The sequence below is a fragment of the Etheostoma spectabile genome, unplaced genomic scaffold (genome assembly GCF_008692095.1).
Source record: "Etheostoma spectabile isolate EspeVRDwgs_2016 unplaced genomic scaffold, UIUC_Espe_1.0 scaffold00001481, whole genome shotgun sequence".
In the NCBI taxonomy this organism is placed as follows: domain Eukaryota; kingdom Metazoa; phylum Chordata; class Actinopteri; order Perciformes; family Percidae; genus Etheostoma; species Etheostoma spectabile.
In genome coordinates this window covers 87501-102158 of record NW_022602758.1, presented here as the reverse complement: position 1 = coordinate 102158, position 14658 = coordinate 87501, and the positions used below count along the sequence as shown (strand labels likewise).

Genomic DNA, 14658 nt, shown 5'->3' with positions numbered 1-14658 from the left:
TAGCAGGACGCTGTACGGCATTACAAGGCACAGCAGGACGTAGCAGGATGTAGCAGGACGTAGCAGGACGTAGCAGGACGTAGCAGTGTAGCAGTTGAACATGGCATCACAGAACATGGAGCAGGACCATGGCGACAACTGCTACCCTGATTTTGGAGCCTCTCTGATCCAAGGGAACACGCTGGGGAAAAACGAACATAAGGACTCCGGGGAATGACTCCCCAGAGCTAGGTTAGTAACAAGCATTTCTGGGACATGGATGCACATAAATGGAAAGATAGAAAGATAGAGGAGAGAGGAGATCAGTGTGTCAAAATAAGTCCCCAGCTGTCTAAAACTATTACAACAAAACCAAGAGAGACGAGGTAAAGAGAGCTCCAGCCCGGCCGGGCCAGAACTCTCCCCAACCGGATCGGGCTGTATGCCAAGTCTCCCTTTAGTTCTATTATATTCTTGATTATATGATAGATAAATCTGAAAACTATGTGACTAACTACTACTCCCTAACAATATTCGATTCTATGCCCTAACTATAAGCTTTATCAAAAAGAAAAGTCTTAAGCCTACTCTTAAATGTGGAGAGGGTGTCTGCCTCCCGGACCCAAACTGGAACCTGGTTCCACAGGAGAGGAGCCTGATAACTAAACGCTCTGGCTCCCGTTCTACTTTTAGAGACTCTAGGAACCACCAGTAACCCTGCATTCTGGGAGCGTAGTGCTCTCGCAGGGTTGTAAGGTACTATGAGCTCTTTAAGATAAGATGGAGCCTGACCATGAAGAGCTTTGTAGGTGAGAAGAAGGATTTTAAATTCTATTCTAAATTTTACAGGAAGCCAATGCAGAGAAGCTAAAACAGGAGAAACGTGATCTCCTTTCCTGGTTCCCGTCAGAACACGTGCCGCAGTATTCTGGATCAGCTGTAGAGTCTTTATGGACTTTTCCGAGCAGCCTGATAGTAAAGAATTGCAGTAATCCAACCTAGAAGTAACAAATGCATGGACTAGTTTTTCTGCATCATTTTTAGACAGTATATTCCTGATTTTTGCAATATTACGTAGGTGAAAAAAGGCGATCCTTGAAATTTGCTTTAAGTGGGAATTAAAGGACAAGTCCTGATCAAAGATGACTCCAAGATTCTTCACAGTGGTGCTGGAGGCCAGGGTGTTGCTGGAGGCCAGGGTGGTGCTGGAGGCCAGGGTGGTGCTGGAGGCCAGGGTGATGCCATCCAGAGTAACTATATCTTTGGATAGTGCGTCACGGAGGTGCTTGGGTCCGAAAGCAATAACTTCAGTTTTATCTGAGTTTAACATTAGAAAATTACAGGTCATCCAGGTTTTAATATCCTGAAGGCACGTTTGAAGTTTAGCTAACTGATTAGTTTCATCCGGCTTGATTGATAGATATAATTGAGTATCATCTGCATAACAACGAAAGTTTATGGAGTGTTTCCTAATAATACTGCCTAAAGGAAGCATATATAAAGTGAACAGGATTGGACCGAGCACAGATCCTTGTGGGACTCCATGACTAACCTTGGCGTGCACAGAGGATTCATCGTTAACATGAACAAACTGAGATCGATCTGATAAATAAGACTTAAACCAGCTTAGAGCAGTCCCTTTAATGCCAATTAAATGTTCCAATCTCTGTAATAAAATATGATGGTCAATGGTATCTCTGTACTTGTGTTATTAGATCTTAGCGCTGCATTTGATAAGTCCTTTGTCTGAAGCAATTAGGAGGTCATTAGTAATTTTCACAAGTGCTGTCTCTGTGCTATGATGAACTCTAAATCCTGACTGAAAATCCTCAAATAAGCTGTTGCTATGCAGAAAGTCACACAGCTGTTTGGCGACTGGTATCTCAAGAATCTTAGAGAGAAATGGAAGGTTGGATATAGGTCTATAGTTGGCTAAAACATCTGGATCAAGATGGGATATAGGACTATAGTTGGCTAAAACATCTGGATCAAGGTTTGGCTTTTTCAGAAGAGGTTTAATTACAGCTACTTTAAAGTACTGTGGTACATAGCCTGTTAATAAAGACAAATTGGTTATATCCAGTAGCGAAGTGTTGACTAATGGTAAAACTTCTTTAAGTCTTGCCAGATTAAACGAGAATTTCCCAGTTTGGTGGATATGGTGGATATGTAGAATGTGCAGAGGACCAGGTGTAAGGTGACAGTGAAAGTGCAGTACAAGAGCGATTGTTTCTGTGTTTTTATGTATAAAAGTAATCAATGAAGAGAGGTAAGAAAGGGAGAGAATAAATGTAAATAGACTGTTGTTATATAAAGCTTTTCTAGTCTTAACCATTCCTAAATGCACCACAGAGCGCCACAGGAAGTCATTCTTGCCTGAGGCCATCAAACGTTATAACTCCTCCCTCTAAGTGTCTGGCACACACACACACACACACACTAACCACAGCCGCCTATAATAAGAGAGAGAGATAAAAAATAAAAGCAGTCAACCTGATCACTGTGCTGTTGGATGGGGGAACAACATCTTTTGGAAACAATTGTCTTTGTGAATGAATAATGTATTGTAAAGAAATAAAGGTTCTTCCTTAAAATACAGGGGGCATAAGTATACACCCCCTATGTTAAAATACAGGGGCATAAGTATACACCCCCTATGTTAAAATACAGGGGGCATAAGTATACACCCCCCTATGTTAAAATACAGGGGGCATAAGTATACACCCCCCTATGTTAAAATACAGGGGCATAAGTATACACCCCCTATGTTAAAATACAGGGGGCATAAGTATACACCCCCTATGGTAAAATACAGGGGCATAAGTATACACCCCCTATGTTAAAATACAGGGGCATAAGTATACACCCCCTATGTTAAAATACAGGGGCATAAGTATACACCCCCTATGGTAAAATGCAGGGGCATAAGTATACACCCCCTATGTTAAAATACAGGGGCATAAGTATACACCCCCCTATGTTAAAATACAGGGGCATGAGTACACGCCCCCCTATGTTAAAACCTCCATGTAAGACCAGCACACCCAGCATGCACCTGAACACTAAAAGCTAAAAATGGAAAGTCTGATTGGCTCGTAACTTTAACAATCTGCTAGTCGTGTTGGCCGGTGATCAAAAAAGTTTATTTAATACCACGATCACGTTGATCATGTCTGGACTTAAAGAAACAGCAAAAAGAAGAAGGTCATGTTTTGTCAGATGGGTCTTCAGTCTCAGCAGAAAGAAGTGATTGAATTTGATTATGATAGAAGTGACAGTCGGTTGGTGATATGTTGACGGCAGCAGCGTGGGTTAATGCTGCAGACACGTGTACAGTGTGGTTAACACCTTTAAAGGAGAAGACTTGCGACATTAGATGCTAATCACACAATATCTGTCTCATCTTAAAACCAGAACTGACAACACATTCTCCGGGAAATTCAACTAATCCTCCTCTTCACAAGAACACGTTATTATTAGCTGTGATCTCATCTTATAAGACACTTCGGACAGTGATGCCCACGTAGATTTCCTGTTCACTAGAACACGTTATTATTATCTGCCGAATTAAAAGAAAACGGTCACATCCTCAGCGTAGAAGTGTAGTAAAGACGGTCTCAGCGGAGCAGACGCCCTCCTAACAGCTCTCATACAGGACTGCAGCAGGACTTTACACATCTGTTCAGGATGATCAGACCTCCACAGGACGACATCGGTAATTATAAATACTCTGATGTTTATGTGTCTGTATGTAAATCTACTATATGTCTATGTGGCAGGATGTTGTCTACATTTGTGTTTGACGTTTGTCTTTCAGAGGAAATGGAGGAAGAAGCAGCAGCTAACAATGCTAATGCTCCAGCACGCACTGGGAAGAAAATGGCCGCTCGTCCAGGTACATTTCACACATTTAATATTGTTAAACAAAGTTTTTGTATTTTTTCTGTAGCACTTTATACATCAGCAGTAGTAGTAGTAGTACAACAAGTAGATGTGACCGGCCAATCTAATTGGTCCAATAGACATTAAGATGCTCCAATCAGCATTACAGCACAGCCAGAACCACGTACTCTCTCTTTGGGACGACCTGTTGGATTTTTTTACACTGTGTCCAGTTCTCATGATCCATTCATACATATAGCTACAAAACATGATGCACTGTATTCATACATATACACACACACACACACACACACACACACACAGTATATAAAAACACAGTGTATGAACCCAAAGTCCAATTATTATAGATGTTATGACATTTTTTCCAATGAAATGCTTCTAAACTTTAGAAAAACAACTACATTTTGGATGAACCTGGAATGTGATCTTTAGTGTGGCACATGTCAGGAAAAGGGAAAACATGATTTTATGGTTATGTGAAGTCATCAAATGAATATCACTTCAAAATAAAAGACCTATTTAGACACAATTAAACCAAAAACAATGCATTTTATATGGTTTATTGTGAAAAACACTAAGAAAAATAATACCATCAATAGATAGAATCTATTACACCATGTGTATGACATTAAGGGCTCTATCTTGAAACAACACCGACACAAGTGTCTTTGCTATTTTAACCCTTGTGTTGTCTTCCCGTCAAAATTGAAAATCAACACTTTTGACGCTTTTTTGAATGTTTGCCACTTTGACGTTTAACACTTCGTAACTAACTTATTCTAAGTTTAGTTTTAAAGTCAGGTCAATAAACCTCATTTATAGGAAATTATACCTAATGTTTGAGTTAGAAAAGCAGAAATTAGGAATTATTGAGACTAAAATTAAAGGAATGGATGTTGATGGATAATCACAGACTGGAATATGTCAACTTTTACTCAATACTATTTCAGTAAACTTCAATTTGTTTTTTCAAATGCTATAAAATTGAATAAGACCCAAAATTAATGAAAGTAGAGATTTGTACTTGGCAAAGAGCGTTGGAATCAATCATGTTATTTTGGGGAATTAAAAAGAACATTGAGATAGGACAACCGGTCAATTTGACCCGAGGACAACATGAGGACAACATGAGGGTTAAGACAGTTGTTCATTTCCCGTCCTGCGCCCTCGTCGTTTAAATAATAAATGCACCTGCGTCCATCTTTGCGCGTCTTCGGGAAGAGGCGCCAAAAATGGCTCTCGAGTGCCACTACAAAGTTAAAGAGTTGAGCCACTGCAGTGTGTTTAACGTAGACTTTCAAAACTTGGTACCTATATGTAGCATGGCAGGACGGACGTAAAACTCTATGGTAGTCCCCCCCTAAACCCAACAGGAAGTCCGCCATTTTGAATTGAAAGTTCGGAATTTGTGCTATTTTGGCCATTTCCCCATGTCGTACTTTAACGAACTCCTCCTAGAGCTTTCATCCAATCAACTTCAAACTTGGTCTTTGTCATCTTAAGATGTTATCAATGAAAAAATATAAAAAAAAAAATATTGTCTCAGGGCATGGCCGTGGCAGGGCGGCCATTTTGTGCATTTCGCCGTAGAAACAGGAAGTGGGTGTTACTTGATAGGACATCGTCCGATTGGCTCGAAACTTTTCAGGATCCGAAACATCCGATTTACATTAAACTCATGTGATACTGAACCGCCCCTATACTTCTGCTTTCAGCTTTATTTGTTATTGTGTTCTATCCTATTTATTATTTCTTTCATATTCTGTATAAGTGTAGAATATATTTACATTTCCCTGATGTGGGATGAACAGAGTCTATTCATCTAATCTCTTATTTCTCTCTCAGGCCAGAGGTCTCGCTGCTTCTCTCAGTCTTTTCTACCCATAGCAGTGTGTTGGCTGATACTGTTGGTCATCATGGGCCTCCGTATCTACTGTGAGTACCACTGTCTTAACTTGTTGTTGTTAGTCTTTATTTAAAGGACAAGTTCACATTTTATCAAGTGCTACGACCCGTAGGTTGTATGCCTAGAGGAAGCTAGGAAGTAACACAAATCATAAACTTAAACTAACAAAAGAGAGACTAACAAGTCAAAGTACCATAACAAGTATCTTTTAATTCACTTTAAATATATGTATATATTATCTATACATATGTATATGGATGATAAATATAAGCTGTACAAAACGTCAGCTTCTCCAAAAAAAAAAAAACCAAATACCATACTACCTGAAAAGAAATTGGCAACTAAGCTACAGAGTCAAAATAAAATACACTGTACTAATCTCCCTAACTGTCCACAAAAAAGGAGAAAGAGGGGGTCAAAACAAATGTCAGAACCCTTACCAGCTTCAGACAACAATTCAATTCATTTCCCAAATTGCATGCACCAGCAGCAAGTAGTCCACCAACTACTACCAGCATCACAGGAAGTTGTGGCAAGAGAAAGGGGGCAGGCCCTTGGCCCTGGGAGCTTATATGCAACCTCTCTGATAATCAGATTTAAAACACCTGTGGACGATCAGGCACTCAGGGGAGGCAGACCTGAAAGACAAAAACAAAACAGCTCTCTTCCAAAAAGAGGCCAGAGTAACATTATACAATGTAACATCAAGTCTGTCTGATGGCCAGATGTTCATAGAAACAGTTTTTGCTCGGTGTAATCCTTCCTCCTCTTCATACTGGCTCTGCTCCAAGAGATATTCCAAAGTTCATCTGAAGCTGATATGAGGCTTCAGCAGTCTGAGTTAGAGAAATCAAGTGTGGAACATCTAAAGTTACAACCTTTATAGTACCAAGTTCCCTCTTTGGGTTTTCCCAGACAGGATTTCTGAAAAAGATTGATAGAAACAGAAAGATATTTATAGATGAAACCATATTTTGACAAACTTAGACTACTGAAGTAGGTGTCACAATTTCACGATAGTGAGGGGCCTGGGCCGCTACTTGTTTAACTCCCATACCCAGACCCCAAGTACGTCTGGAGCTCGATTATTTGAACATTTAAAAGTCAGTTTAAGAAGGGAGAACTTAATAAAGTTATCAAAATTGTAAAAAGCTTGTATTTGTGTACAATGAAGTGGAAGCACCAGAGACACAAAATAATACTCCAAATACAAGAAAAAGTTCATTTTTCATAATATGGGCACTTTCATGAACACCTGCTTATTGTTTGAAGATACACTTGCAAAATGTGAATCCATCCTGTAATGTATTTTATTATAATGAAAATGTGTCATAATTGAATAAAGAAAATGAATAAGAAGGTCATTTTCATTTTGCAGTTACCAGTCGCAACCTCAACAACAGTGTCTTTGAAAAACCGATCACAAACCTGACCGCATTAAACCAGGAGCTGGAGACACGAAACCAGGAGCTGGAGACAAGAAACCAGGACCTGGAGACACAAAACCAGGAGCTTGAGACACAAAACCAGGAGCTGGAGACACAAAACCAGGAGCTGGAGATGGAGACGAAGAACTTAACAGGACCGATGCAGAACATCAGTCGAGCCCAGTGGAGCATCGATGAATACTGCCCCAAAGTACAGAACGGTTTGTTAAGATCAATAATAATGACATCCAATAATAACCAATAATAATAATAATAATAATATCACAGAGAGTGTCTCACAATCCAGACCATCAGCAGAGTCACTAAAATGTCATTCATAGGATGTATCACAGATATAAGTCTGTGAGGACCTCACTGAGTCAGCAATGCACCTCTAACTTGGGCAGGTGCTTGGTGTGCGTGTGTGTGTGTGTGTGTTTGTCTCCCTCGCTCCCATCTTTCCTCTGTTTAATCATTATTTGTATTTTTAAAATTGTTATTATACGTATTTTGTTGTGATTGTTTGTCAGTGTCTAATTTTTAACATGTAACAATATCCCAGAGTAGTGATGCTGTGTATTGGTTGGTCTCTGTAGTTTCAGAGAGACGGCGTAGCGCTTTTCGGGAGGGATGGAGACTCTTCAGGTCCAGCTGCTATCTGATTGCTGGTCCTTCTGATCTGAAAACGTGGGAAGAAGCTCGAGAAGACTGCAGAGCACGGAGTTCAGATTTGGTTGTTGTACGTGATAAAAAAGATGAGGTAAAAAGGAAGCTGTGGGAGGTTTTACGACATATTTATGATATAAAATATATTTTCTCTAAGTCTGAACACACTGTGAGTCTGTAGATCAGCGTGTTTATTAAAGTATAGTGTTTAAAACCTCTTCAGATACACTTGAAAATATATGATTTTCTCGCCTAAATTTTTACCCCCAAAAAAGTGCTGCAGTTTCCACATGCTTTGCCCTCTGGGATGACCCTGAGGTCATTGGGAAGCTAACACTCTCAGTTTGTTGTTTCTAGTGGCAGTGTGACACTAGGCCTTACTGACACAGAGCTAAACAGGTTAGAACACAGAATTTCTATTTCCGTCCAAGTAAATCATTTGTAAAATTAATAAAAAACCCTACTGTAAGCATATTACATGGGCTACATACAAAAATAGTACCCTAGCCACATGTCTCAACTTAGAACAGAAAAATACAGAAAACAATGACTTAGAAAATGGATTTTATATTAATTTATTTCTACAATTATTTTCTTTGCGTTTATCTTATTTCCTATTTCTAAAAAAGCCCAAGAAGTGCAAAATATAATACTTCTGAAATAAAAAAACACATCCACATCACTCACACACATACCTGTAATAACTGCATGCATAGATTGAAAAGAATAAGTAATCATAATTTGATGAAATGGTGAAATGCCATAAGAAGGCCTTATTTTTGCTTTGACAGAGCTGGAGCCATCACAGGGTTAGTTCTTTCTGGCCATGTTCGATATCAATCAACTCGTCTTCTTATTGGCTACACAGGGATGCCAGTCTTATGACCTCTTTTTCTAACTGGTGGGATATACTGTCAATTTGTCCCACGTGGGCCCAATTGGGACTGTGGGATTTGATTGGCTTGGCTCAGGGATATCTCGACATAGACTGAAGCTATTGGCTGGGAACAAAGTTCAGTGGAATCTGCAGAAGCCAGAGAGTCTAGTGGTGTACGGAGTGACTTTGTAGCGTGCCTACGGGACCTATGCTCGCAAGACGTTAAATCTCTGATAAATGTCTCTCTCTTGTCAGGTAGCACTCCATCTTTACAGCTGGTACAGACCCTGGATTGGTCTGAGAGCTGAAGGAGGGAGATGGAAGTGGATCGATGGAAGTGATCTGACTGAAAGGTAAGAGACACATTCCTGAACACTTTGAATCTTAAATCTATCAGCCTTGATCTAAACATCATCTTCTTCCCTCAGTGTCAGCAGATGGAGACAAGATCAACCTCCAACTGATGGTCAGTGTGTAGTTTCTGACCCGTTCGGATGGACATCAGCGAGCTGTGCTGATAAGTGGCCATGGATCTGCCAGAAGAAGTCTTTATCTGTTTAACCCCTGCAGTCAGACTTGAGAAGGTTACTGGATGCTCTGCATGATAATATCAACTGGCTTCATACATATCTGACTATGAAAAGTAACGTCCTGTTTTATTACATTGAATAAAAACCCTGCGACTCATTGTTATTGTTGTATTATTCTTACATCATGCTGACTCCATGTCAGAACAGACAACATCATCAGGAAGTTACATCATCATTGGTCAGGATGTCAGAACCAGACGCTGTCACACAGGACTGCAGCACGACTTTACACATCTGTTCAGCTTTCTGTGACAGTTTGTCTTTATCCCTTTTATAGTTTGTATTCTTAAACGGTCAAGGGGTGCCAGCCAGGTCTTTCTCCTGACGTCAAAGATAGTCTTAAAACATATGTATCTGTTGTATTTTGTAGTTAGGATAAAGATTGAAACCGCACAAGCGTGCACATATACAAATGTACACCCTATACAACCAAAAGGATAAACCCAGCAAAACACCACACAACTCAAGATTCCGATAACATGTTTATATATTTAAACAGAGGAAAAGTAACCAAAACACCCAGGATAAGTCCCACAGAATAATTGTATTTTCCAATAATACAAAAAGAAGAATGTCCACAAAAATCCAACAAAAAACTCCACCTCTGGTTTTCTTTATAGCACAGTTAGTTCATGGAGTAAAACAGAAACAAATCATTTAGACCCAAAGCATCTTTTAGTCCAACAGGTAACAGAAAGTAAAAACCTTTGAAGTAAAGTAAAAACATTCACAGACCTCTCGTCTAGTCTAATCCGTCAGTCAGTAGTCTAGTCAGTCAGTCAATCCATAATCCGGTCCGGGGTTTAGTGGGTGTAATGGTGGACGTCAGTGAACAGCTGAGAGGTGGAAGCGGTTGAAGTGGCGTGATCCGGAGTTCCAAGTAGGCAGGCCGGTCAGAGCGAGGGTTAACGGAGCAGTGGCGATTTAGACACACGGGTTATGTTAAGGGATTATCACGACCTTCACTTTCACTGCCGCGCAATTGAGCTGTAGCTCCGCCGATTCTGTGTACTGCTTCCTTTTTTGTCTCTGTTCACTCAGTCCCCAGAAGTACTCTCTCCTCGCTGTCACGCACCGGAAAACAATCGAATCATTAGCGTTTAGGGGCGGCTCCGCTATACTAGCGAACAGGTGACTACAAGTTGTCACAATGCAGAGAAGAAACTCTAGATATAGGTAACGGTACTACTACCACACTGTAAAAATACTCTGTTACAAGTTAAAGTCCTGCATGGGAAATGTTACTTAAAGTCCCAGTGTGTAACGTGTGTAGTCGTTCATCATCCAAATCAGTGTTGCCCGTTCACAAACTCGTCATTTAACATGAATATTTACCACCACCATCAATTCCAAGTATTCTTATTGGCTTAAAATTTTACATTTTGCATCCGCATGAACTGGGGTAGGCAAGAGAAGAGAGAGCACAAGACTCTGGGAAAGGGAAGAAGTTGAGTTAGTAACATGCATTAATGGGATGAGGTTGCATACAGATGGAGAGAAGGAGGAGGAGAGAGGTGCTCAGTGCATCATGGGAAGTCCCTCGGCAGTCTGGGCCTATAGCAGCGTAACTAAGGGATGGTTCAGGACTCTCCTGAGCCAGCTCTAACTATAAGCTTTATCAAAGAGGAAAGTCTTAAGCCTGCTTTTAGATGTGGAGATGGTGTCTGCTTCCAGAACCCAAACTGGAACCTGGTTCCACAGGAGAGGAGCCTGAGAGAGCTGAACGTTCTGGCTCCAATTCTAATTTTAGAGACTCTAGGAACCACAAGTAACCCTGCTTTCTGGGAGTGCAGTGCTCTGGTAGGGTAGTAAGGTACTATGAGCTCTTTAAGATAAGATGGTGCCTGACCATGAAGAGCTTTGTAGGTGAGAAGAAGGATTTTTTTCTCTTCAATTCTCTTCTTGATTTTACAGGAAGCCAATGCAGAGAAGCTAAAACAGGAGAGATGTGATCTCTTTTCATGGTTCCTGTCAGAACACGTGCTGCAGCATTCTGGATCAGCTGAAGAGTCTTTATGGAGTGTTTCAGTAATCCAGCCTAGAAGTAACAAATGCATGAACTAGTTTTTCATCAGTAATGTGGATTTAATGACCATGGGCCCACCACCTGTGGGAGAATCCAAAGGGGTCGGGTGCGCTGCCACATGGGTGGCAGTGAAGGTCAGGGGCTTCGACGGACCAGAACCGGGCGGCAGAGGCTGGCTCTGGGGACGTGGAACGTCACCTCTCTGTGGGGGAAGGAGCCGGAACTTGTGTGGGTGGTGGAGCGCTACCGGTTAGATCTGGTGGGGCTTTCCTCTACGCACAGTCTCGGTTCTGGAACCGTACTCCTGGATAGGGGTTGGACTCTGTCCTACTCCGGAGTTGCCCATGGTGTGAGGCGCTGGGCGGGTGTGGGGATACTCACAAGCCCCCGGCTGAGCACCGCTGCGTTGGAGTTTACCCCGGTGGACGAGAGGGTCGCCTCCCTACACCTGCGGGTGATGGGGGGCAAAACTCTGACTGTTATTTGTGCGTATGCACCAAACAGGAGTTCGGAGTAGTCGGCCTTCTTGGAGACCTTGAATGGAGTCCTGTATGGGGTCCAATAGGGCACTCCATAGTTCTGCTGGGGGACTTTAACGCACACGTGGGCAATGATGGAGATACTTGGAGAGGCGTGATTGGGAGGAACGGCCTCCCTGATCTAAACCAGAGTGGTTGTCTGTTGTTGGACTTCTGTGCTAGTCATGGATTGTCCATCACAAACACCATGTTCGAACATAGGGATGCTCATAAGTGTACGTGGTACCAGAGCACCCTAGGCCAAAGGTCAATGATCGATTTTATAATCGTTTCATCTGATCTGAGGCCGTATGTTTTGGACACTCGGGTGAAGAGAGGGGCAGAGCTGTCAACTGATCACCATCTGGTGGTGAGTTGGGTCAGGGGGTGGGGGAAGACTCTGGACAGACCTGGTAAGCCCAAACGGGTAGTGCGGGTAAACTGGGAACGTCTGGAGGGGGCCCCTGTCCGACAGACTTTCAACTCACACCTCCGGCGGAGCTTTTCGGGCATCCCTGTGGAGGCTGGGGGCATTGAACCTGAGTGGACAATGTTCAAAGTTTCCATTGCTAAAGCTGCGGTGGCGAGCTGTGGTCTTAGGGTCTTAGGTGCCTCAACGGGCGGTAACCCACGAACACCCTGGTGGACACCGGTAGTCAGGGAAGCCGTCCGACTGAAGAAGGAGTCTTTCCGGGTTATGTTATCCCGGAGGACTCCGGAGGCAGTTGCAGGGTGCCAACGGGCTTGAAGGGCTGCAGCCTCTGCCGTGACAGAGGCAAAGCAGCGGGTGTAGGAGAAGGTCGGAGAAGACATGGAGAAGGACTTTCTGTCGCCACCAAGGTGCTTCTGGAAAACCGTTCGCCACCTCAGGAGGGGGAAGTGAGGAACCATCCAAGCTGTATACAGTAAGGATGGGACGTTGTTGACCTCAACTGGGGAGGTAATAGAGCGGTGGAAGGAGCACTTTGAGGAACTTCTAAATCCAGCTGACACGCCTTCTTTGGTGGAGGTAGAGCTGGAGGATAATGGGGCATTGTCGTCAATTTCCCTGGTGGAAGTCGCTGAGGTAGTCAAACAACTCCACAGTGGCAAAGCCCCAGGGATTGATGAGATCCACCCAGAAATGCTGAAAGCTCTGGGTTTGGAGGGGATGTCTTCGTTGACACGCCTCTTCAACATTGCGTGGAAGTCTGGGACGGTGCCTAAGGAGTGGCAGACCGTGGTGGTGGTTCCCCTCTTCAAAAAGGGGGACCAGAGGTTGTGTGCCAATTATAGGGGTATCACACTTCTCAGCCTCCCTGGTAAAGTCTACTCCAAGGTGCTGGAAAGGAGGGTTCGGCCGATAGTCCAACCTCGGATTGAAGAGGATCAATGCGGATTCCGTCCTGGACGTGGAACAAGGGATCAGATCTTCACTCTCGCAAGGATCTTGGAGGGGGCCTGGGAGTATGTCCAACCAGTCTACATGTTTTTTGTGGATCTGGATAAGGCGTATGACAGGGGCCCCCGGGAGAAATTGTGGGAGGTGCTGTGGGAATATGGGGTGAGGGGGTCCCTTCTCAGGGCCATCCAATCTCTGTATGACCAAAGCGAGAGCGGTGTCCGGGTTCTCGGCAGTAAGTCGGACTTGTTCCAGGTGAGGGTTGGCCTCGGCCAGGGCTGCGCTTTGTCACCAATCCTGTTTGTAATATTTATGGACAGGATATCGAGGCATAGTCGCGGCGGGGAGGGGTTGCAGTTTGGTGGGCTCGGGATCTCATCGCTGCTTTTTGCAGATGATGTGGTCCTGATGGCATCATCGGTCTGTGACCTTCAGCACTCACTGGATCGGTTCGCAGCCGAGTGTGAAGCGGCTGGGATGAGGATCAGCACCTCTAAATCTGAGGCCATGATTCTCAGCAGGAAACCGATGGAGTGCTTTCTCAAGGTAGGGAGTGAGGCCTTACCTCAAGTGAAAGAGTTTAAGTACCTTGGGGTATTGCTCGCGAGTGAGGGGACCATGGAGCGCGAGATTGGTCGGAGAATTGGAGCAGCTGGTGCGGTATTACATTCCGTTTTTTCGCACCGTTGTGATGAAAAGAGAGCTGAGCCAGAAGGCAAAGCTTTCTACCGGGCAATTTTCGTTCCTACCCTCACCTATGGTCATGAAGGCTGGTCATGACCGAAAGAACGAGATCCAGGGTACAAGCGGCCGAAATGGGTTTCCTCAGGAGGGGGGCTGGTCTCCTCAGGAGGGTGGCTGGCGTCTCCCTTAGAGATAGGGTGAGAAGCTCAGTCATCCGAGAGGAGCTCGGAGTAGAGCCGCTGCTCCTTCACGTCGAAAGGAGCCAGTTGAGGTGGTTTGGGCATCTGGTAAGGATGCCTCCTGGGGGGGTCCCTAGGGAGGTGTTCCAGGCACGTCCAGCTGGGAGGAGGCCTCGGGGAAGACCTAGGACTAGGTGGAGAGATTATATCTCCAACCTGGCCTGGGAACGCCTCGGGATCCCCCAGTCGGAGCTGGTTGATGTGGCTCGGGAAAGGGAAGTTTGGGGTCCCCTACTGGAGCTGCTGCCCCCGAGACCCGATACCGGATAAGCGGATGAAGATGGATGGATGGAACAGTCTGGTGAGTTCATGCAGTAATGCAGCCTTTAAAACCAGGAACAACGCTTTACTCAGACTCAACCCCTCAAAAAGCATTTAGGTTTAATATGCAGTAGAGCCATATTGTCTGCCAATATTAGGCATTTTCCCGGTATATCGGCATTTATTATGGCCGATTTAAAA

At 43.6% G+C, this 14658-nt stretch overlaps 2 protein-coding genes across 2 annotated transcripts in view; both read left to right on the top strand.

Annotated features, from left to right (window-relative positions):
- The first annotated feature begins 3439 nt into the window (after window positions 1-3439).
- On the top strand, window positions 3440-9222 carry LOC116675107 (uncharacterized). The gene is made up of 6 exons (XM_032507179.1): window positions 3440-3694; window positions 3797-3874; window positions 5728-5817; window positions 7167-7426; window positions 9014-9111; window positions 9156-9222. Exons 1-6 carry the CDS (start codon window positions 3667-3669, stop codon window positions 9220-9222), a joined length of 621 nt encoding a protein of 206 aa, XP_032363070.1. The 5' UTR covers window positions 3440-3666.
- The window catches only part of LOC116675098 (CD209 antigen-like protein E), a 24564-nt gene continuing 13371 nt past the window's right edge, over window positions 3466-14658 (top strand). Inside the window, exons 1-2 of the mRNA XM_032507172.1 lie at window positions 3466-3581; window positions 9657-9660. The gene's annotated coding sequence lies outside the window, so the exon portion shown is untranslated. The remainder of the gene's footprint in view (window positions 3582-9656; window positions 9661-14658) is intronic.

Coding starts and splice junctions, on each gene's coding strand:
- LOC116675107 (XM_032507179.1), top strand. CDS start 3,667: ATGATCAGACCTCCACAGGACGACATCG. Junction 7,427..9,013: donor TCGATGAATACTGCCCCAAA/GTACAGAACGGT, acceptor CTCTCTTGTCAG/GTAGCACTCCATCTTTACAG. Junction 9,112..9,155: donor GGAAGTGATCTGACTGAAAG/GTAAGAGACACA, acceptor TAAATCTATCAG/CCTTGATCTAAACATCATCT.